Raw genomic sequence first — 25,911 nt, 5'->3', positions numbered from 1 at the left:
GAATTAGAGATTCAAACTCCAGTAGTCAATAGCAACTGCAGAAGTAGCTAGTCTATGGTTTTAGCAGCTTAGTTACACCACCTCACTTATCTTCAATTAACATTTTATGTGCTACATTCTGGTTTTGAAAGAAAGTATTTCTTTCCAGAGTTAAACATTTCTCATGATGTGATTATGATTCATACATTAGCCCAACACTGCTTAAATATGGGCAATATTGAATTAATCAGGTAACTTGGACTTCAAAATTTTTACCTACATTTTACTAGGACATTACCTAAAATAAATTTGTCATTGTATGGAATTTCTTTTGATGAATAAAAAGTCAATAGATCAAAAAATTGAATTCTGTATATTCGGTTCAGTATATTGTAATTCTACTCATCAAGAATGGCCTGAACAGAAAGTTCATACTTTATGAGTTGAAAGGGGTGAAGAATCATGTCCATGAAGTCTTTAGACCTGCAGGACTCAATGGGTAACAGTGAAAAAAGGAAGGAGGTGGGTTTTTTTTTTTTTCAGTTTTCTGTAACTTTTCTCTCTTCTTTAGCTGCCTATTCATGACTTTGGATTAGTTCTTTATGAACTCAGTCTTCTGCTGCTTCCTTTCTGACAGCAAAACTGTTCACCTGAAGAGTAGAACCAAGAAATGCATAGAAATGTTTTCCACTGTCTGCACATCCTCACTGCAGCTCCGCCTACCTCGTGGCTTCACTGAAGCTTTGCTGCCTAAACATCAAACCAGGTTTTAGTACCAGAAATAACCAGTGAGATAAGGAAATGGCTCAAATTGCCAAGTGGAAAGACTGAGTTGATAGCATTCCACAATTAAAAAAAAAAAAAAAAACACACACCCCCACACCCCAAACCATCCAAAAAACCCTCACAGCAGACAAACGATGCTCAAATCAAACCACTGTTGATATTGCAGCTTTCCTAGAGAAGCTGTTTTCCTTATTTCCTAAAAAAAAAATAAACATTGATGCCTCTTGTATTATCCTTGTTAAAGAAACACAAGCTTTACATACATAAGCACACAAAGTAGCATAAAAATACAAGTGGACCAAGATAATGAATAAATAGAAAAAGGTATAAGTCTCACTGCTCCTGGAAAGAAAAAGCTTACAAGCAAGATGTAATTATTAAAAATAAAAATTAAAAACGTAATGTAAAAATTGCTTTTAAAGTGTATTTTACAATATTCTTGTGCCAAAGGCACCAGGTGGCGCTAAAATACAGCATTCTATGGTCTTAAAAAATTCCCAGTCTTGAGATCTGGTTTGTTAGAATTTTTTGTTATACAGCTTGAATAGAAGCACTAGTGGGGAGAGCTGGGGAAAGACCAGAAAGATCATTGTTCACTGGCTTTAGGGAAGAACTGTTCTATCTGCAACAGTGTTTGCATCCCATCCTGTAAAAAAAGAGATTTCCTTGTATACTGCTTGATCATCTCTGTTCTATAGCTGCTTTTCCCATAGTGTCAGTTATGGTTTGTATATTCCCAAAATCAACATCACTAGCTTCCTTTTGGTAAGAAGTGAAGACTGTATATTTGCAGTTCTCTAACAGGAGAAATAGCAATCTGAGAAGAAATTTCATAACTATTAACCAGCATCCATTTATAAAGTATAGGATAGTACTCTAGATAAATTTTTCACCATAATAATATTATAATAATTGTAATAATTATAATCATAATTTATTATCCTTATTATGTCTTATATTCCTTATAAGAATAGAAGATATTTCTCTCTTTCATGAGTTAATCTACAACCAATTTTTTTTAGACTTCAGTTTACAAAAGAACGTGAAGATACTCTAACAAGCTCCTCCACCCCCAGCAATTCATGCCAAAGGATTGAGAGGCTGAGAAAATGTCAGTTATTTCTCTTCACCAACTTTTAACATCATATTTTCTGTGAATGAAAACACAACTCATTAAGTCTTTACTGTATTTGTATTTTGGTAGTCCAGCAATACACTATTGCCACTACTAGTAACAAGCTATTTAGTTTGCATGACCTCTGGGCAGAGGCTTGACAGGCTTCCTTTGTCTAAAAGTGTCTTAAGCTACCTGTAGGCTTTGGTTGGTGGTTTTGTTTTGTTTTGTTTTTTAAACTTCGTTTAGCTGTAACATCAAATGTTCTTGTGATCAGGTGGCTATGACTAATTTTTATGCCTTCCTTTATGTACAACCACAGCTTTATATCCATAGTAGTTACCAGAAACTATTCTGCACAGAATGATCTATTTACCTCTACTGTGATGCACTGTAGAGAAATACAAGCCTGGCACTGGCATGATAGCAAAGGCCTTGAGAAATGGAGACACAGCATACTGTGAAGAAGACTGCAGGTATGGGTGTGATAAAAGACCTGACACAGGCTCGTCAGTGGAGACCCTATGATGTGAATGACTCATTTATGGTTATTTAAAGAAATGCAGATCTGTACAGAATCAGGTCTCAGGTGTAAAAAACAAGTATCTAACATAGGTAAAATGCACCTTATATAGTAGATTGAAATACAATGTGGAGCTGCAGTGTGAATGGTTGTAAAAGTGTGTTAGAAACACTATAAATAACCCCAAGTGAATCAAGAACGACAGATGAAAAACAAAACAACAAAAAAACCAAAACCAAAACAAAACTCAACCAAACAAAAATAACCTAAAGGGAAAAAAAAAAACAGTAAAAATGACATTCCTGCCAGCGAAGCACTCCAGATTCTGACATCCCCCACTGATACAAAGCTGAAGCCACAGACCTCAGGATCCTGAGAAACAGAATGAACCAGGAAAATTACATGGTGCCTGATAAGGCTTAAATTACATTTTCATTGATGCAGCGATGATGCCAACTGTGCTAATGGAGACAGCTATACTGTGGTAGTACAGGACTTGGAATTTCATCCTGCAACTCAATCAACACTAAAGTTTTTTATAAGCATTACATTCAGAAAAAGAGTTTATTTGTAAGGTTGCTCCACACCTCTAGATCAAATTTTATAAAATAGAACCCAAGAGCTAACGCAGGGCTACCACTACTGTAATGTGGCTATTTTCCTTTCTAAATTCAGGCTGCCTTTCCACTCCCTTCAGGCTTTAATGTAGGGGAAAGGAGCTGAATTTCTACAAAAATATATGTTGGACAAGTACAAGAAATAATAAATTTTACATATATGACTGATTGGTCTAAGCCATTCTAAACTGTTTCTTCAATTCAGTAGTATCTTGTGTTACAACAGCTTATGGTGACAGTGCTATAAGCAATTTTCTATGCTACTAGAAATATATCTGAGGAAATATTTCAAAACCACAGTTTCTTTCCAAGGAGCAATTTATTTTTCAGATTACAGATGAAGTCAGTAATCACTAAGTTCTAAAGATATTTTGTCTTCATTGCAACACAGTTGTTAAGGTAGATCTGTCAAATCAAAAATACTCAGATGAAAGGTAAAGAACCTATAAGTGTATATTCATAACAATTAAAGCAGGTGATGCTACTGATTTTCATGCCATGCCCGATATCCAAATAGCACTAAACTGGTATTTTGATGTTATTTAAACACACAAGAACCTGATCTGCTACTGCCTGCTGAATTCAATACCAAACAATAAAATTAATGCAAAATTCTGTTACCTCTTCCTTACAAAGCTTCTATTTAACAGTTTAAACACCATTCAAATGTGAGGTGGTGATGTTTGTGCTTTCGCTTAGTGTAGGTTCCAGGAGGTCAGGTTTTGATACACCTTTCAGTCAAGCCTAGAATTATGTTGTATATTCCTGAACTTTCAATCCAATCAATGAGTTAGGAAAACAGATAATCAAGAGTAGGGGAAACAACAAGGACAAAAATCCAGTGCTGTGGAATTTTGTAACTTGACATTAGTGTTGTGAAAAGCAAGTGACATTCAGTGATATAGTCAGGTAAAAGAGGAGGTATTGTAATTTGTTGAAAAGCACTGAAAACAGGATGTCACATATAGAGACTTGAACCTACCATCAGGGTAAAGCTTGCTTTTTAAGGATAGAGAGACATAAATTTAAAACTTAACAACTGAGTCACCTAAATGACTCTATTAATATCAGTTAAAATTTGAAGTGTTTAAGAGAGTTTAAAAAAAAACACAATAAAACAACCAAAACCAGACCACAAAAAAACCCAAATCAACCAACCAAACAAACCCACCAAACCCCCAAATAAGAAAAGAAAACACAACTACCCGGGTTAGAGCCAGAAAACCATCTTATTTACGCAACAGTAACAAACTGTTATGTGTTTGACAACTGCAAAACATTTTTGCTTAATTTTGCATAAGCTCTTGTGGTCTATTATTTAAAATGGTAGACCACAGATCTATAGTTAAACAAAAATCAGAAGTGTCTTATCTTCAGTATTTTGGTATAATTTAGAATTATTCTTTATCTTTCTGCTATAGATGGAAGGAAAACTCATTATTATCCCATTCATACATGGAGTTACTTATAGCATAACATAAAATAATTTATAAGATATTTGTGGTTTAAATGAGTCATAACATTATTTAATATATTGTAATCTAATATTTCTTTCCAGGATCTACAGACAATAACTTGTTGAGAACCAATCATTTTAACTGTTGTTTCCACACTAGACTCAGTTTTAAAGAGCTAAACTCAGTTATACCTGTATGAATAATACCCCTACCCTGTTCTATATTAATTAAGCAAACATTCAGAGTAACCAGAAATTGCATGCAGATTTTTAGTTACTATATAAAACCAAATTTGGTACCTGAGTGTGAGGTAAGTTACTGGCTAGGCAAGGAGACAATAGTTCATACTGTTTAAATCTGCTAGGCACTAACCTTACAACTTTGTGATCAAGGCTGTAAATTCTGCCAGCAGCTACGCTTCTTTTAGAAATTATTTATCAGTTGACATTTTGCCTGGTATTTTGACAGTTCCATGCTAGCTGTGAGTGATGCTTTCACTCACAGCTGCAACAACTGCACCACAAATGAGAAAGTCTGCATTAGCTTCTTCAACGATAGCAAGCTCACTAACACACCAGAGAAACTATGGACAGTAACACTGTAGAAAATGTTCATTGCAATGAATCGTTTCTTACACAGTTGAATAGTTGTCCTCTAGCATAATATTGTCTTATATGCAAAGGAAGTTAGCCCAAGGACTGCCCCTGCATATACTATCTTGGCACAAACCAGCACTTCATTCCCTGCAGAAAACAGAGACTATTGTATTAACACTTGTGTATGATAGTGATCTAGCACAATCTGAAAACGCAAAGACTGCTAAAACAATCACTAAGCAGGAGTACTATGTAAAGGCCACCAAAATGACAAACCAAAGACATTTTTTGCCATGAGATTTTGTGAAGTCTTAAGCTACAACCTTTGTTTCTAAAAACTGATTTCATGTTGTAAATCTGTTCAAATTTAAATCAGCCCTTTCTTGCATTTCTGGCAATCTGCAGTTTTTAACTCCTGCTGCGAGACTGGCACCACATACAACGGGGGAGCTGCTAGCTCACTCTTCTGCCTAGTCCCCCTTCACACGTCTGGAGCTTTCAGCCCTGACAACAATCACGCATGTAGCAGCATAGTTTAGACTCTCTCTTTGTTTGCAGCTGCCTTATCAGATTCCTAGCAAATTACAGGGCACAGTTTTGCACCTGTACACCATTCACCTGTGGAAACGTCTCACTGACATCACTGTTTTGTGTGATTCAGAAAATCAGAAATTCAGAAGCGTTCTCAATTTCACAGTTCTGTTCCCAACAGAAGCATATAAAACACCATTTGTCACAACACATCCTCATAAAAAAGTGGCCAACAGCTTCCTCGGCTGCATCAGGCAGAGCACTGCCAGCAGATCAAGGGAGGTGATTCTTCCCCTTGCTCAGCACTGGTGAGACACAAGTGGGTACTGGGTCCAGTGCTGGGTTCACCAGTGCAAGAGAGACAGGGGCATACTGCACTGAGTCCAGTGATGGCCCACAAAGGTGACTAAGGGACTAGAGCACCTAGCATAAAAGGATTGGCTGAAAGAGCTGGGATTGTCCAGCCTGCAAAAGAAAAGGCTCAAGGGGAATCTTACCAGTGTGTATTAAAACTTAATGGGGACAGGAAAGGCAACAGAAACAGACTTTTTTTCAGTGGAGCCCAGTGACAGGACATGAGAAAATATGCACAAATTGAAACATAGGAAATTCTGTTTAAAAATAAGAAAAATAATTTTCTCTGTAAGGTTGATCAACTTGGACTCAGAGCTCAGAGAGGCTATGGAGTCTCCATCCCTGGAAATGTTCAAAACCACCTAGACACATCTCTGATCAACCTGCTCTAGATGACGGTGCTTTGAGAAAGGTGTTGGACTAGAAGCTCTCCCAGTCTCTGTGATGCTGTGATTCATTTGCGGTCACATGATTTCCAAATGTAACAACAGAATTGCTCTCAAAAAAACCACCAACAACCCCAAACAAAAAGCCACTCTTTTTTAGAGTATGTCTACACTAGCACTTTGGCACACAGCATGCATGCTTCTAAGGAGAAAAAGCCTAGCTGGCAAGCAGTAGGGAGCACTTATAGGTGGAGAGATCCTGAACTCCTTCAAGGTGAAACCAAGCAGAATTTGATCACCAAGGTTTCACACAGTGCAGTGCTAATAGGGACACAAGGTCAGTGTAATGCAACAGCTAGAAATAGGGAAACACAGGAGCACTCTAGCAACCAGCTCTTACAAAGCATGAGCAGTTTCTGGGCCTTTAATCAGAAGTTTCTAGACTTTGAGGCAGTACAAAAATATTTTAATATGCAAGTTAATAAAAAATATTATACGCTACCTGATAGCCAAATGTGTTGTTTTGTGACCCATGCCTTGGGACTCCTGGATTATCACATGCTGTGCGAGTAGGTTCTTAAGAAAAAAAAAAAAAAAAAAAAGTACAAAACAAATTACAGCATTTTAATGAAATACATGAATGCATCACAAAATTAAGCTTGTTCAAAAACATGCAATAAGCCAATGAGAGAAACAAATATAAAGTGACTTGATTCTTAGAAAGTATAGAATAATACCAGGATAATTCAAAATAGTTGAAAATTGTTAGACTGACTTAGCAGGAAAAAGAATAATAAACATTTCAAGAAATTTCAGTAATATGGGTGTTACCATACCTATACATCGAGGAGAAGAACCACTCCATGTGCCATCTGCTTGGCAAATCCTGGTGCTGGAGCCAACCAAAATAAAAGGAGGATTGCAGTTGAATGAGACTTCTGACTGATAAATGAAGCTTTTGCCTTCTCTTTTTCCTTGAGCAGGTACTCCAGGGTCACCACAAAACTTTGCTGTGAGAAAATGCATTATAGAAATGGAATGTGCCATTTATTAAAATACACAAAAATAACCTACCTGAACTCAGTCAAGCAGTTACTCCAAATTTTATATTGGTTTTTTTGGGGTTTTTTTTTTTTTTTTTTAACACAAATAAAATACAGAAACTTTTAATAGGAATTAAAAGCGAGACTAGATAGACAATCTTTACTCTGCTTCAGTTTGCAGTAGTTTTGCTAGCTGTTTAAAAGTCTACACAGTGGACTTGGTCAGTAGGTTGAAGTTGACACTCAGGGTTACACCACCTACTTTATTAAGGTCCAGATATCCATAATTCACCTCTGCCCCAAACCACATCAATCTGCAAATCTTCCTATAGAGAGCAATCAGAGAGTGTACCAAACCTTCATGTAAATCTCCTGCCCTCTCCTGCTTTCTGCCATCTACTCAATGCTCAACTTTTTTGTATGATTGAAGGATTTGTCAGACAGATTTTAGGAATCATAAATTCTTACTTTGTCATCCTTCACTGAAAGATAAGATTTGGTATGTGTGGAAGTACAACAATTGAAACTTAGTACAGCTAACAAAAAACCAAACGAACACAGTGAAGAAATCTAAAAGTCAATCTAAAAATCAAACGCTAATAAGCTGTTATTAGGCAGGATAAATTTGACTGATAAGAACATATTCTTAAATTGATCTTTTTACTTTATACCTATCACCTAAAGATTTCTCGTGGCTATAGCATAGCACAACTCAGTAAATGCACTGCTGGCAAACTTACTCGCCCTCTTCTGTAGTATAAAGTAGTGATTATTGTCAGAAGCTGGATTTTGAATATTTGATTCAGGAAGTGCAATCAGCTATGGTAAACCCTGTGCCGTCAGACGATATTATTCCCTGACACCATGAATTCCAGTATTGTAGAATCTAATTTCTTTTCAAACAGAAAATGCTGCAATACACACAAAAACATAAAACACTAACCCAGATGTGTGCACTGACATATTTCTAAAAAGGCATGTTGTACAGACAGTGGAATTTTCTGCTCCGTCTTTCCCTTCTACAAAGAAAATTTAAATTACATCTCTTAGACAACCACCTTCAAAATATATTTCTAACATCTCTCTTTGTCACGTATGCTTTAAGCTTTCCAAAGGACCTGCTCACATGAAATGATCCTGCCCTCTGCCTCTTACTACAGACACTGTATGGGAAATATATGTTGAAGAAAAAGGGCTTAATCTGTAATTTAGCAGAAATGTATACGATTTCATTGCTTTAAGTGGAACAGGACTGTCTGCAGAATTATAGGCCAAATTCTGAAAAGGTCTATGAACTGGAGATAGTGACACACAGTGATTCTCATTGTGTGATTGACAGACAGATCATGGTTGTAATTTTTGTTTTCTTTAGAAATGTCTGTAAAAGTCTTAATTTGAAAATACATAAAATGCATATAGATTTTTAATATAGGGGCTTGAAATTGTCTCCTGAACAGTTTTTTGTACCAATAAAGTAGCAACCACTCTCAAGGGAAAAAATTATTCACATTAATTTTCTTTTTTTGTAAATTTATTATTTTTTTATAGAACTAAGTAAACTCCACCAATGAGTTGTAGGTCAACTTTATCCAATCATTGAATAGCTACTGAATATCTGCCTTCTATATAGCTAGTTGTGGGAACCAGGCACCCTGGTAAAACATGGCAGTTTTCTTCTGATATTGGAACAGGGGACTACAGAACAAACTAAAGTTGCAGCAAACTGGAAGCTCTGAGAGTGCCCCCAGCTCCCAATGGAAATATTTTCCCATGGAATCTGAGAGCATTTAACAGAGACAGGGACACAGAAGTCTGGCACTGAAGCTAGGAGGCTGGCCTCATTATTCAAATTAAACATTTAATTGATTAACAGCAAGTTATATCTGTAGTTAGGAATTTTCAGGCATAGGCTTACATTTTTCTTTTGCCATCTATTGCCAAGCTTATAAAAACAGCAGTCCTTTATTCAAATTACTATATGAATAATTAAACAGACAAATGTACCAGGTCATAGATGACTAATACTCAACCAAAGACATAACCATATTCCATTCTAAATAATTATTCCATGTTATAACTACACCTTGCATACTTTCAGCTACAGACTCTGAGAAACTAAGCTGAGAAGTAAGTTTCTGATGTCAAGAACTGCTTAAAGATTGCTCATTGAGAATGACTTTCACCAGCTCCCTCTCATTTCTGCCAGATGGCAGCTAGTTTAAGCTTTTTGACAAGCACTGGCTGCCAATTGATTTCTCTTGCAAGCCAATGGGTAACCATTGCACATCAACAACATTCAGTTAATGTAATCTCTGCATGAAACAGCCTTTAACTCCCAGGCGGCTGCATTCTGTGCTAACTATACATTTTAAAGAGTTTAAAGGTGGAGCCCCTTTTTCAGAGCACATTGCAGTATTGAGTATTCCAACCTCAAAGATGACAAATAGCTTGTGATATTCAAAAATGAATGTAAGGACATAATCTCTAATTCAAGAACAAATTATGAAAAGAATTTTTCATGGTCTTTGATGTTCATAATATAGTGGACTTTAGAAGAACTCCATCTACAGAACTTAAACAACAAATGGTGGAGGTTTTTTTTCTTCCAGAAACAATGTGTTTCACCATGTTCCAGCTGTGGTACATACAGTTTCAGCAGCACCAAGCAGCTGTTGTTGATGATATGAGAATATCATTAGGGAAAAAAGAAAAGTTCATCTATATGTTTTCATAGTAGTAGGATATAGCCAAACCAGAATATTTTTCAAAGAGAGTTATGAAGAATGCAAAAAACAGTAAAAGAACAGAAAATTGCATCTTGCAACATTTAGCAAGGTAACTGGCAAGCTCAGCTACTTGTCAAGCTCAAATTAAACTTCAGAAACTGTAAAGCCATGAAGATGAAATTTTCCTCTTGCAGTTAAATTCCTTGCTCAAGACCAATACATTCTACAAATAACTATAGAACCTCCTTCTTCTGTGTAATCAATTGAATATCTCTCAGAAGCATTAGAATAATTTATTTAAAAAGATGTTTCAAATAATGAGTGAAATTATACCAACCTAAAGAAAAAGTCACATTTGCTATTGTAATGAGTTTTGCGGCAATATAGAAATCCATCAATGTTATGAATTTCAGGTTAAGAAAATATACTGTATAAAACATGTAACTTAATTTAGGGCAGAGGGAAAAATAGACAATTGTCAAGGAATCACCCTGGGCCCCAGTCAACATTACCTCCAGAAAAAACTCTCTGTGAAAGTTTAAGATGAGTAATGAGCAAATAAAAGTGATTATAATGAAACTTCACATATTCAATATGTAGCTGGATCTGAAAACAAGACAGTACCTCTTAATTTTGTTTTGTTTTGGATCATTTGGTATGTATGATATACTTATGACCTATAATATTTTTTTGTGTTAGTGTTTAAAACTTCCTACATGCTCACAAAGGATTTACAGATACTCCTATGTCTTCCTAAACCTACAAATTATGTTACATGTTTGGAAAATATAGAAGGATTGTGTTTGTCCCAGGTTTAACATGAACTGAGCCACTCCTAGGGGGAACAAATAAAAACAAGCACACCAAAAAAAACCCCAACCAAACACCAAAAAAAAAAGCCCTACCAAAAAAACCCAAAAAGCAAAAAATTTAAAGAGGAAAAAAACACTACAGTTCAATAAAGAAATACAGGACTATAAAGTAAATACATACGCAAGCACTGAGGTACTTCACCACTCCATGTTCCATTCCCAACGCAAGTCAAAACAGCAGGAAAAGAGAGTTCATATCCTGGAGAACAGACATAGCTAATGCTAAATCCCCAGTCCAAGTTTGTTCCTTCCAACCTTCCATTAGAGATCTGCGGAGGAGTTGGGCAGGTAACAGCTGCAATAATATTCAATATAATTAGGCCCAGCTGCTGTAAATATCCCCAGTGTACACAGTTACTAGAAGAACCATATGTGCTAATTTCACCTTTTTTAGAGGACAATACAGTCAGGACATGCTATCTTCCTCACTGTACACTTGCCACATTTCCTGAAGTTTGTAATTCTGGTTTCCTCCGTTTAGGAGACAGTGGCTGGCTGATGAAATGTCTTCAATAAAACAGGGTGCTAGGAAGACTACCTAAATATCAGTATGGAGGATATGAAGTATACAACACTTAAGATATGACTGGTAGTATACTACAAAATGATTTTGTTTGTCTGTTTAGACAACATAGAGTATAATTATGTTTAGTTACCATGGTAATAGTCAAATACATTCTTCCTCATAACCAGCTCAGGCATTTGTTAGATATTAACACCCAGGGATGAAATTCCAGGATGATTGTTCCAAAATATGACTTGAAAGCCTGTTTCTAAGTACCACAGATTGGTTAGTATTTGCTTCATTAATAGCTCCTTACCAAAAAGCATCTAGCTTCTGGCTAGAGGGAGAAAATGTAACGATTTGCAGCATTTTGAAATTGTCAGTATTGCTACCTTTAAGAAGGCCAACAAGAAATATTTCAGTACAGTTTCTCATTTCCAGGCATCCCAGGAAGAAATAGAAACATGTCCTACTCTGTTGTATGAAAGAGGACTGAAAAACACCACAGGAGGACAGTAGAAATAAATAGATGTAACAGTAGATAAAGAAGATAAAAGTGGTATTCCCTGCATAATGAGGTAGCAACAGAGAATTGTTAATTGAGACCTGAAGGAAAAAGGGTATATAAAAAGTTATATGAAAAAAAAAAATCTGAATCAAAAAGAGAAAGGGGGAAACGTAAGCCACAGTTACTAGAATAAATGTGAAAGAGAAATGGGATAAAAAAGAGAAAAGTTGGGAGAAACTGGTAAAACTAGCAAAAAGACTAGCAAAAGAGAAAGAAAGCAAATTAAGCTTGTATGATTTAATTTAGTGGAGACAGTTGGGGTAAATAAGAAAAGCTGGCGACTAAAATTAACACAGAGAACACAGAGGTCACAAAAATGGAGGAAATGAAATGCTGCACTCATAACCTTTAAAGTTATGTTTAGACAGGTGTCATCTTGCAGGCTTAGCAGTTAGAGGCACTAGATCAGGAGTACTGTGTATTTGAATGTGATCTGCAGAAGGTTCACCATATACCATTCCTCCATTCTTATAATCTTCAGTGAGACAATCTCAAACTATTTACACCACAAAGATGCTCTGCAGCATCACTTATGACTATTTGAGAATACTTAATGAAAGTAGTACTATTGTCAAATAATTGTCAACCAGTAAACCAAATCTAAATTTGAAGGCCATGTTTTTTATACTTTCTCTTGCTCTGGTTCATAGTTTAAAAAAACCCACCAAACTACCAACCCAGAAAAGGACGTGATAGCCTTTCCCCGACTTTCATGATGTTTTAATAAAAGTCAGTCAAAATAAGTACTCCAAGCAGCAAAAGTCTGTTCGCATTGTCCAAGACCTTCATGACTAGTCCTTTTAAAAATATCTGTATGTTTTAACTTCTGAGCTGAATAATAGAGGAAGAAATACCAGTCAGTAATTAGGAAAGAAGACAGAAGAAGTAGCATGAAAGCAAATGTAATATCCGAATTTTGGGGTGAAAGCAGCAAAATAAAACAACACCCAGGAACAAGGCAGAATGTCTCTCTAAATATTTTGGTCAGAGATTTAACCATAAATATGTGCAGCAACATTTTTCAGTTTAAGAGTAATAGTAAATTACAAATGTAAACCTGCAGAAAAAAAAAATGCTTGACTAGTTGAATATTTAGTTGCAGATGAACATGCACCTTTTTCCAACTACAGAATGCCAGAGATTTATTTATATCTTCTATTTGCATGGCATGGCAACAATTACACATCCATATTTTGCCCAGTTCATTTTCCAATTATTTCACCTAATGGTGCCAGGAGGACCCTGGCACTTCCTTCTGACAGTAAGAACTAATTGTTATACATTTCAAACACACTACTGCATATTACTTTTAATCACAGAAAGAAATGGGGATTATTAACTTAGCTAGTACACTTACACAAACCTGTGTGGAGTAGAACAAAATTCTGAGAATGCTATAGATTCTGCATATGATTATTATTTAGTATTTATACAAACCATAAATATGTATGACCTAAACCTAGAAGGACTCAAAACCTCAAAGCCAAAATTGACAGTCTTAACTCTTTCTTTGTATAGTTCTGTTCATATCAAATCAGAGTTAGATCTCCTGCTCCCAGTTGGGTGCCCTGTGGTCCTTAGGAATTTGAGACTGGGAGACTATATCATAAATATTTGTTCTGTCTTACAATCTTCTAGCTGTTTGCTTACAGCCACTCTTGGAGACAGACAGACTCTTGGTCAATAGGACCTGTATGGCTGTCCTTCTGTTCTTAAAATGAGTTTTGTACTTGAAGATGAGGCTGGCTGAGAGCACAATACAAATAGGAAAAAATGGTGAATTGTTAACAGGATCTCAAAGTCTGACATTTTCAAGAATATGTTGGGAAAATAATTTTGAAAATTGAAATTATCAAAGGTGAATTAGGATTAAAATGGACTTGGTAAGACATTGAGAGTATTGTACTCAGCAAGCAAAGTAATTGCAAATGGGGTGTAGATTTGAAACTTATTTGATCTGTTTTGATGAATAAATTCAGGGGAGGAAAATGAACACTACTGAACAGGTATGTTACCATACTTCCTGAACACAAAACAGAATAAAAATGGATGAGAACAAAGTCAGTACAAACTTAGCCAACTAAGTTTTAAAAGAACAGACATCAGAAACACTTAGCATGAACCCAGAAATAAAACACACAAACAGTAATGCTGCTTCTCTACAGCTGTGGTATCAGGAAGAGTGATAAAAATGACTCTAGAAAGAAGATGTTTTAGGTTTAGCAAGAAAGTGAACTTGTCAGAATAAATAATTTTGATGACCCCAATCATCAAAGGTGATGACCGCATCAAGGTAGTCTTTCAGTAACATTCAGATTTTTTGCTCTTAAATTTCAACATTTTATTAAAGCATTAAAGCAACTGCAATAAAACAATGAAACTAGGAATAAGATTAGTAAAAGTGAGAGAAAGAAGATCTTGAGATTAATCCTTTCAGTTTTCACAGTAGAGAAAATAACATCTTTTTGCAGAGTATGTCAATACAGCACAGCGATGGTCAAAAGTGCATGTGTAATGAAGGAGAGAGCTTTGTATTATGGAGAAGGTAACCCAGAACAACTTTACCTTCGAGAAAGTTCAGTTGTACATATGTAGACCTTTCCAGATTGAAAAGTGTCTATCACATGCTTGAGTGGTCTTTTTTGTAAGGACAGGGACATATATAAGGACATTTTTGGTATGACATGCTAACCTTAACAAATGAACAAACAAATTATAACAATCATTTCATATTGGCTAATTCAGTTTAGCAGCAAAGTAAGAAAACATTCTATAAAGCTGCAAAAAAATGTTCTATGTACTGTGTTGGTATGCAAAATACATTAAAGAAGCAAAGGGTGAAGTCATTGTTCCTGCAGCCAACAAATCAATCCAGTGTATTCATACTAACAGTAAGTTTTGATTTCTGTGGAAATATTTGGCTAACTCATTACAATAAACAGTGGATGTAAATGTCACAGAAGAAATAGGTGATGATTAAAATAAGTGTTGTACCTTTGCATGTTGGGATTACTCCACTCCATGTGCCATTACTAGTACAAGTGCGAATTAAGGAGCCATTTGATTCCATTGTATAACCAGGTTGGCACATATAAGTAACATTTTGTCCAACAACATAATCATCACCATATCTCATGCCATTGGCTGGGACTCCTGGATCTCCACAACTGATAACTGCAAGTAAATAGTTGAGGAACATATTTGAAAACCTGAATGTGATTTACTTATATGTGACAGAAAAAACATTGGACAAAACTAGGAAATTATTGGGCAAAAAGAAGAAAGTACCATAAATCTTATTCATTCATCTGAAATCACTGCCAAACACATGAGGAGCTGGAAAACAGTTCTATTTGGAGAACATCAATACATCTATTCAACTGTAAAATTAACAGATTGTTCAATTTTATCAGTAAAATTTAAAATTATAAAATGAAAAAAAAAAATTCCATAGGTCACTATCACCCTTTGATACCCACAAATTTTCCTATTATTTCAGAATTTCATTCCTAAAGAAACAGACATTTATTGTTTAGTTTACTTTTGCATAGGTACATTCTGAAAGGAAACAGTCTGGAAAATTTAAGATATATGTCTGCAAAAAGTTCCCAATTTGTAAAATCCTCATATGCTTACTATGTACATATGTAACATGTATATTATCAGCAACATGAACACTGGGGGCAACTTTGCCAATGACACCAAACTGACTGGTGGGTTCAACATGCTGAAGGGAAGGGATGGCATCCAGAGGGACCTTGGACAGGCTTAGAGGTGGGCTTGTGCAAACCTGAAGTTCAAGAAGGCCAAGTGCAAGGTCCTTCACCTGGGTCAGAGCAAACCCCAGCATCAATACAGGCTGGACAGCAAATGGATTGAGGTCAACCCTGAGGAGAAGGACTTTGGGGTACTGGTGGCTGAAAAGCTCAACATGTCCTGACAATGGGTGCTTGCAGCCCAGAAAGCCAACCGAAACCTGGGCTATGTAGTGTAGGCAGCAGGTCAAAGGAGGTGATTCTCCCCCTTTACTCCACTCTCATGAGACCCCACCTGGAGTGCTGCATTGAGCTGTGGAGCACCCCAGCATAAGGAGAACATGGACCTGTTCAAGCAAGTTCAGAGGGCCACAAAGATGATCAGAGGGCTGGAGCACCTCTCCTATGAAGACAGGCTGAGAGAGTTGAGGATGTTCAGCATAGAGAAGAGAAAGCTGTGGGGAGACCTTATAGCAGCTTTTCAGTGCTTAAAAGGGGGCTTGTAAGGAAGATGGGGACAGACTTCAGTAGGACCTGTACTGATAGGACAAGGGGTAATGGTTTTAAACTAAAAGAGGGCAGATTTAGATATTAGGGAGAAATTCTTTACTGTCAGGAGCATGAGACACTGGAACAGATTGCCCAGAGAAGTTGTGAATGCTCCATCCCCGCAGGTGTTCAAGGCCAAGGTGAATGTTGCTTTGAGCAGCCTGTTCTAGTGAAAGGTGTCCCTGCCGATGGCAGGGGAGTTGGAACTAGATGATCTTTAAGGTCCCTTCCAACCCTAACCATTCTATGATTCTATGATAAACAGATGAGAATGTCCAAGCAATCCCCAAACACAGGTCATGGCTTTTGGCAAAATCAGGCCTATAGTACTTTAATGAGTGGGAGCAGTTGTAAAACCTCTTGTATCCTAATGAGATTAGATATTCACAAGAGGTTAAGAAAGATTTAAATTATTATAATTTGAGAATAACACTAAAATAAATAAGTTTCTCTCAGGTCTAGTCAATCGGATTTATCAATTTCTGAGAGTTTTCAGAGTAAGAAATCCTGAGAACCCTAGTGGCAGTGATAAAAAACTGTTGCTTTCAGGAGCAAAAACAAACAGTGGGGGAAAAAGATCTAGTTCGTAGCAAATAGAGCTCCCATGTGCTTTGCAGTTTATCTTATGGTAAACTTGACAATCCCCCTACAGCATTGTAACTGCTTCTGGAACATTGTGCAAGGCATTTTCCTTGGCAGTAAGAAAATCCTGGCCAATTCTAACTCAATGACAAAGCATGACCGATGTGAATGGCACCTCCTCCGTGTCATGATTTCCAAAATGAAAAAAAACATAACTACATGCTTGTAGTGTATTCTGGCCAGGTCCTTTGATCTAAATTACTGGGGAACTGAAAATCCAAGGTGTATGGTATCCCTGCTCTACAGTTTATCACAGTCTGAGTGAGCAGATACTAATTAAGCTGTATGTATTAAACCTTTAAAAAAAAATTGAAAAAAACCCCACCACCTCCCACACAGTTGCTGTCTATGGATACAGAAGAGACTATAAAACACACCACAGGGTTATGTCTGTTAGTCTAAGGGTAGCTAGTGCAGTGGTAAAGAAAACTGGAGATCAGCCTAATTTATTTTACCTAGTAACATGGTAATTTTTTTTTAACTTAAAAATTAATGGATTTTTCTTTGCCATTCTTAAAAAGATACAGATCTGTGAAAGACAGAACTGTTAGCTACATGAGTATATTAAAGAAAATATATTTACATCCATCTTCTGTATTTTACTTTATTATCTTTCAGAGGACAGAAAAACAAAGATTATTCAGTAAAGATGTATCTTACTTGTGCAGTTTGGCAAGGATCCAGACCATGTTCCATTGGCCGTGCATTGTCTTACAGATGATCCAGAAAGTATGTATCCTTCCATGCATGAATAAATTACTGAATTAGAGAATGTAGTTCCATCAATACGAAACACTTTTCCATTAGCAGTTGTTCCTGGATTACCACACTGCACAGCTATAAAGCAAAATGTGAAATATTTTTTAAATGTAGAAAAGATTATTTTTGAAATAGTAAAGTCCAAGTAAAATCCTGCTTTATTTGCTATATATGCAAGGAAAAGCAGCATTATGTTGCAGAAATCTGTGCTGTTGTTCTGAAAAGTGTAAGGAGGGTGAGGGGGTGGGGGAGAGAGAGAGAGAGAGAGAGAGAGAGTGTGTGTGTGTGTGCGCGTGCGTGCCTGCGTGTGTGTGTGTGTTAATTCATGTAATAGCGAAGATCAAACAGCAGAAAGTTCTGCTAGGCTAAGTATATCCCTTCAGATACCAACATACCAACACACATACGTATTTACAGTGTGTCGGGATGGAAACCACTCAACAGAAAGGGTATTACAAAACCATCTTGTGAAAGAAGATTTTAAAACGAGATGACTATTGCATACAGATAAAAAAGTCAACAATGATCAAATGGAAAATAGGAGTTAGGAGTACAGGGTGTCACATTATTTTCTGCTTTTCAGGAACTTTTCTTTGAAAAAAGAGTTTGTTGCAAATTACTTCCTATTTTTTAATCAAGAACATTAAGGTAATAAATGGTTCTCCATAAATATCCTGTTAAAGCTTTCTTCTCTGATAAAAAAACTAGCTTAAAATTTCCAGAATTACTTTTTCCAAATAGACTTGTTTCAGCTTTTTTTTTTTTTCTACTAAATGTCAACAGTATTAGTAAATAAAATTTTTAAGCCAATCAGTTATGACATAGATGTATCTAATGAAATCATGACATTGACATTTTCCTAAAACTCAGGTCTTTTCTCTGAAATTCAGATGTATAATAGTTATAAATAAAGGTCAGGTGATGGTGAGATTTTTAAGGGAAACAATCAGCAAAAATTGAGTTCTAGGAGCCTTATAAATTTCCTTTTTTGTTTAGTTTTTAGTACTGGATAACACATAGTTTACTGACACAAGATGGAGAACAATTAAACAGTTCAGTATTATTTTTTTTTCTCAGAATTTTGAAACCATGCAGTTTCATGGGTCTCAGGAACTGATTTCATATTTGTCACCTGATATCAAACCACTGCTATGGTGTAACAACTTATTCAAAAATATTTTTCAGTCTAAAATCAATTGTATACCATTCACAATATAAAACTGGCAATGTAAAATTAATTTCCTAATTAGCATTTTTAACAAGACAGTTTAAAATATAGAGTGGATCTTCTGTGATCTACCTTTGCACTCAGGTTGCCTTCCTGTCCAACTTCCATTTGCCATACACGTCCTTTCTTCTGAACCATGAAGGATATATCCAATATCACAGCTGAAATGTACCGTGCTTTTAATTTTAAAATTGTTTTCTTCTCTAGACCCATGACCTGGGATACCTGGATCACCACAAGAACCAGCTGTATCACCTAGAATTTACAGTGCAAAGATTCAAATAAATGTGAAATATTATTATGACACTACATTTAAAATATATGTTTCTATGTATTTATAAGTGAATTTATATTTATATTTTTAGAAAAAAAAATATCTCATTGCGTGTGAGCCCCTGTAATTACAAAACTACTTCATTCTCTAATCTTTTTTTTATACTTTTTTATATTAGTATAGAAAAAAAAAATTATAATTATCTCAAGATACCCCTTAGACCATGCTAAACTTTTGATAACAGAATAATCAAACAAGAATAGGGAAACAAAGGGAAAGCCACAAAACCTTAGTCATTAAAAGTAAGGAATTCTGAGGAAAACCAAGGTCCTGATCATAAAGGTAACTTTATTGTTTGCCTATAACAAGTGTTCATAAAATACTTACTACTTTTATAATATTGTTAAAGCTGTAACAGTTTCACTGTTGAATAAAAACTTTAGTCATGTATTTACATTTCATGTAAATCTGACATGAAGCATTTCCCTGGTTCAAAGAAATGTTGAAAGATCAAGACTGCCTAATAGCTAAAATCTCCCTTAGCTAGAAGTGTTTAAGCAAATTGTAAGATAGAGGGATTGTTTTCTACTCTCTGTAGTATATCAATGTTAAAATAACCAACAGTCATAACAATAATAACAATAACAACATCTAAGCATAGACATCTATTTATACATTTATGGTGAGAACTTTTAGAAAGCTGTAAGTAACACTGTATTGGGATAGCACAGGGGTCCTCAAACTTTTTAACCAGGGGGCCGGCGCACGGATGCAGTGGCAGGCAGTCATCTGCAGCTGCTTGGTTCTCCCCCCCCCCCAACCCCCAGCGGGGGGGTCTGTAAATACCGGGGGCCAGATTGAGGACCCTGGGGGGCCATATCCAGCCCACGGGCCGTAGTTTGAGGACCCCTGGGATAGCAGGTACATTGTTTACATCTTTTAATATGTACTTAGGATCTGCTGTTTTCTCTTTTTAAAGGTCTTTAAGCTAGTTTTATACACAAAAGAGATGAAAGTATATTACATTACTCAGTTTCAACACAAAAGGGTTGATTTCTAGAATTCATGGAGCTGCATTGTTCAGGTTTTCACACAGATATTCAGATTACAGTTTTCTGTGACAACTTGCAAATAAACTGAAAGGTCTTCTATACAAAAATTAATTCAAACATCATAATATTTTTGAAAGCATATCTGCATTATTTTGTACTTAGTTACAATAATGTAAAAAATAAAGAAGAAATATTTTAAGAATCAGCTAGCAAGTTTTAATTCAAGTGCTGAAGGAAGTCATAGCTTTACATTAGAGATAATGATACTAAAAGATTTGTACAAATTATGTAAAGAACGCTTTCTGTAGAATAGCCATACTTTTCTGGTATTTACCTAAGCTTAAACAGCAGTAATAAGACAAGTTCTTACATGGAAGTAGTAAAGAAATTTGTCTGCTTTAAGTACCCAGAGACTAAAAGTGACAAACTCATTATCTAGGGGTTCTATGGGAGGTTAGGGCTCCAGACTTCTAGATGCAGGGAAAAACAGAGCTTCCTTTGCCTCAGTTGGCACTGGACGTATGTAAACTATACTGTTGGAATGACTGGCGGGACACAGTTCTTTACTAACAAAAGCATGCACAGAACTGAATAGTGAAAGGAAGAACAGAACTAGCTTGCTGTGCTTTGAGAATTATGGTGTATGAGCAAATATTTGGTTTAGTCTGACAGATCTAAGAAGCTGACCATGTTTTTGTCACTTATAAAGGTAGTTCATGTGCCAGCCTGCATTTTTGTAGGTCCTGATTACTACTTTTTATTTCCTTTCATATACTCCCTGCTTCCTTCCCTCCCCACAAATTCATTGAAAACAATATACCTAAGCACCTCACAGGAGCTGATCTGCACTACTCCTGTAGGCTTGTGGGAAAAGAGAACGCAGCTATGGAACCTCAGTCTGGAGGCATGTTGGGAGAATCCAAGGAAAGGGCAGAACTTTCTTTGGAAATGCAGAAAACAAACCTGGCAACTCATACTACCTACCCAACCCCTTGCTGAAGTAGCTGACAATGTAGGCTAATTATGAACCACTCCCACTAACTTAGCAGCCTTAACTAAGCTTAAACTGACACCTTTCATTTCAGAATAATCAAACAAACTAATGCAGACATGCCAATTACATTGTGAACTTTTATAGCGTGTGTGTGCAAAAAGTACATGGTCCTATGTATTTTAATGCTTTCAGAAATAAAAAAAAAAATAAGTAAGTGTAAGAAGTAGCTGACTGCCTCGTTCAAAATCACAGACTCAAAAGTTTAGGCTCTTCTCTGTTTACCCATTTTATTATGTGACATAGATCAGTAAAGCAGCCTGCCAGCCCTGTTTCATAAGAAATTGTAAATAGTTCCAAATCATAGTGAGTAAAAGAATTTTATAAGCTTTGAAAATACTTCATGTCCAAGCTACTTAGGTGTCAACAATCTTTTGGTTTGAAAATAGTCTACTAAATATTTTTACAATAGTTTAAAATGTTCTAAATCAAGATGTTTGGTTGTTGGGGTTTTTGTTTGTTTGTTTGTTTGTTTTTTTAAATCCGTATCTTACATTTTCCAGTAGTATTTATTTAGACTGTGAAGAATTTGGGACAGGGCCTATTTATTATTCTATACTTATAAAGTCTCTACAATAACAGCTCAGTTTTCGGCAAGTTACTTGACATTATGCCTAAAATAATTTTATGATGAAAAAATAAAAATAAGTTTTTTGCTGTGCCAGATATAAATTACATATTCCCCTTGTAAATGAAATCATGTGTCCTTTCCTAATGGCTAATTATTACTGTGAATTATTACTCTTTTAATTATGGGGAAGTTAACCACCAGCTTTTTTGATTGAAGGTTATAGAAATAATTTTTCTAAATGACTAATCACATCAGGAAGTGACAGTGATATAATCAATGATATCATAACAGAATATATTTTTATTACTTCATGCAGAGATTCAGCTAAGTGATTTTCATAGTCAGTTATGAGCCATCCTTCACCCACATGTGTAACAAATTCTCAGCTGGCATTTAATCTTAATGAAAGGGAGGATATTTAAACCACTTAAGTACGTACACAACCACTGCTGCACTTACAAGGAATTTTAAGTTGCTGCACATTTCTGACTCCAGCTGATATGCATGCGATGACTGAAAACTGTGTTCTGAATGCCAATAGATATCAATGAACGTGGCAATTCCTTCTAGCTCTAGGATGCGAAATGGAAAGTGCCATGTGACAAAAAGGAAACTCTCTTAGGGATAATGTAACAAAATTTGGTTACCTTATGTTTGCTGACCTAACATTTTCTGTTTGAATTCTTCTCCATACATGAAAAGGACAAGCATGTTGTATCTTTTGTCAGTGGAACATTCTATATTATTTACTATTAATATCATCAACAAAAAACCATACAAAGTTTAAGGTCTTAATATGCATTAAAAATGAAGATAAGATATCAAGGTTAATAATGAAAGCTAATGATTTCACAAATTTTTAGATAAAAAATATAGAAATTCTGTTTGGCAAACTGCAAATTATTTTAAAATGAAAAAGTACTTCAGGTACACAGTTTGAAAACAAATTCTCAAAGTTGTCCTAAGCTAGAATTTCAGTTTTCTATAGTACAATTAAAGACAATAACAGTTTGTATTATGTTACAATTATATTTGCTACGATTAACTTTTGAATCTAAATAAAATCAATGTTTCTTCATGTACTGAGAGAAAATCATTATATCTGATCAGAGCTTCTGATCTGTGGGGAAAAAAAAAAATCACAAATGCTTATCCCAAGATATCTGAACACTAATTTAATAGGATGATTAAAGAATAGTCTTATTTTCAGTAAAGTTTCTTTGTTATTTTCATATATATTTTCAGGCTTTCTATTTGTGTTCCTTGATATTTTTGTATGTGTTTTTTTTTTTACTTTTAATTCACAAATATTTTCTTTCTTATGTAGACTATGGAAGACTACAGTAAGTAGCCTTAAATTTTATTTAGAGAGGATATTTTATCCAAAACAAATACGCATGCACACTAGCTGTAAAATATTTTGGATCAACCTAGTCTGAATTTGCAATTCACATAAATATATCATTATTTATTAAGTAATATTATTTTACATTAAGCTTTGATTTCTGGTGCATAGCTCTAAACATCACAGATTATAAGAACTTGACCTTTGTTCCCATTGTGACAAATTACGCTGTGATTTTATTGATAGAAACTTAAGGGGCTAAATTAGGTGTTCACATTTTGCGGTTTCTGTCACATTTTAGGTTGCAATGGCAAATTATTGAAAGATGAGGGACTCAGAGTGCAAAATAATAACATTTAGATTGTCCTTATCTGCAACCACTTCCTAAAAGTTTGCAGAGGAATGTTCAGATACTGAAAAATTCTTCCTTGGAATTTAGTGCAAGATTTTAACTAAGATGTGCTATTTTAATATTTTTTTTATTAATTTTTAACCATTTCTGTGCCATGGGCTGTAAAAAAATGCGCATTCTGAAACTGTAGCTGACATTCAGTTTATACCTGAATACACTAAAGACATGAAGGCAGGAGTTAAAAAAAAAGATTAGAATATGCAAGTCCACACCTGGAGTACTGTACCCAGCTCTGGGGTTCCCAATACAAAAAAGGACATGGACTTGTTAGAGTAGGTTCAGAGGAAGGTCATAAAAATGATTACAGGGCTGAAACATGTCTCCTGCAAAAAGGCTGTGAGAGTTGGGGCTGTACAACATGGAGAAGGGAAGGTTCCCAGGAGATCTTATTGCAGCCTTTCAATATATAAAATATATAAGAAATGTGAAAGACTTTTTATCAAAAAAAAGTCTTTCTTTTATCCTGTAGTGACAGGACAAGGGGCAGCAGTTTTAAACTGAAAGAGGGTAGGTTTAGATTGGAAATAAGGAAGACATTTTTTGCAGCGAATGTGGTGAGGCACTGGACCAGGTTGCCCAGAGAAGTTGTGGATGCCCCATCCCTGGAAGTATGCAAGAAGAGGTTGAATGGGGCTTTGAGCAAGCTGATCTAGTTCAAGATGTCCCTGCTCATTGCAAGGGGAACTAGGTGATCTTTGGAGGTCCCTTCCAACCCAAACCATTCCATGATTCTATGATTCTAGTGGAAGATGTCCCTGACCATGACTGGGGTGTTGGACTAGATGATTTCTAAATGCACCTTTTGACTCAAACTATTTTATGATTCTAATGATCTAATGATTTATTAACACTATCAAGAACCTTGGATTTTTAATGTGAAACTAGTATAGCAGTACTGTCGGATTTGCATACTCATTATTTTTCATCTCTTGTTTTGGCATACCTGTAACAAGAAAAAATGCATCACTTGTTTTCCTCCTATTTTCTGCCTTTGCAGATATCTAAGTATTCTGAATTGCACAGGTCTAAATAAGGTCCAAAACCCCACTGATTACTTTAAAGTATATAATGGAAACGTGAGGATGACAAGAAAGAACCTCCCCTAAGTCTTTATTGAGAACGGAAACTGGTAACATGATTAACCTCTATCACAATGTATTTACACACTCTAAGATAAGAAATGGTAATCAGCCAAATACCAAGTTCATTTGTGACTTGGATTTCTGTTTTTTCTGTAACAATCTGCACTTGATTACTGCTGTTGAAGTGAATCACACTGAAGTTGTGAAACAGAACATTCCTAAGCATCAAGTTGTTCAGAAAATATATTGACTTTGGTGAAGGCTAATCCGTTATGAGGATTAGATGGTGTTCCCTCAAAACCCAAACATAATACCTTGAAACTGTATGGAGCCCACTTGGGCTTATTTATAATGAATGAATATATTATGTAATTAAGATATACTTGAGTTGTTGTCAAGTCAGCAGGTATTAGGCAAGTTAAAAAAGATAATTAACCAATCACCTTGAAGAGACAGTGATGCAAGTTTTGTCTGTGGAAACTAGTACTCCTTCCAGAAGTCACATAGAAAATATTTTCCAAACAAATTGGTTCCTTTAACATTCTGTTTAATGTGCAATTTCCTATTTGTATTAAATGTCATTGAGAAAGACTACTTCTCCCAAATTATTTTCTTGCTAATAGTGTATAGTTTTTGGGGGTTTACTTATTTGTACTTAGATCAGTTTTATACATGATTTTCCAGATTTTAGCGTGGCCTTCTGATTAAAAAAAAACAAAAACAAAAACCAAATTCAAAAGAACTTCTAGGCACAGTCATTAATTCAAAAATATTACCTGAACAATGCGGTAGAGATCCACTCCAGTGTCCATTTAACTGACATGTACGAGATGACTGCCCTAACAGCGATCGTCTACCTGTGCAGGTATAATGAACAGTAGACCCAAACGTGTATTTATCTCCAGACAAGACCGCGTTAGGAGGAATGCCAGGATGGCCACAGTCAATCACTACAATGCATAATTATTTGAGATAAAAAAAGGTTATTATCACTGATCACACAGTTTGTAGTTATAATTTTCATAACTCCATACATAAACTATGAAGAGGCTGACATTTTTAGGGTTTGGGGGAGAGGGACATTACAGACCAAAAGCTGTGAAACAAATGAGATGTCAGAAAGGTATTTTAGAT

General features: G+C 35.6%; 1 protein-coding gene across 3 annotated transcripts in view; it reads right to left on the bottom strand.

The window, feature by feature from the left end:
* The window catches only part of CSMD3 (CUB and Sushi multiple domains 3), a 726,530-nt gene that overhangs the window by 23,465 nt on the left and 677,154 nt on the right, over positions 1-25,911 (bottom strand). For all 3 annotated transcript variants that reach the window (XM_055706136.1, XM_055706138.1, XM_055706139.1), the window contains 7 exons: positions 25,554-25,727; positions 19,063-19,245; positions 17,664-17,840; positions 15,052-15,231; positions 11,106-11,279; positions 7,180-7,353; positions 6,846-6,919 (listed from right to left, as the gene is read on the bottom strand). In XM_055706136.1, the coding sequence (XP_055562111.1) occupies positions 6,846-6,919; positions 7,180-7,353; positions 11,106-11,279; positions 15,052-15,231; positions 17,664-17,840; positions 19,063-19,245; positions 25,554-25,727 (1,136 nt within the window). The remainder of the gene's footprint in view (positions 1-6,845; positions 6,920-7,179; positions 7,354-11,105; positions 11,280-15,051; positions 15,232-17,663; positions 17,841-19,062; positions 19,246-25,553; positions 25,728-25,911) is intronic.

This window comes from Falco cherrug, chromosome 3, assembly GCF_023634085.1.
Source record: "Falco cherrug isolate bFalChe1 chromosome 3, bFalChe1.pri, whole genome shotgun sequence".
Lineage (NCBI taxonomy): Eukaryota > Metazoa > Chordata > Aves > Falconiformes > Falconidae > Falco > Falco cherrug.
This window is presented reverse-complemented; position numbering and strand designations above follow the sequence as displayed.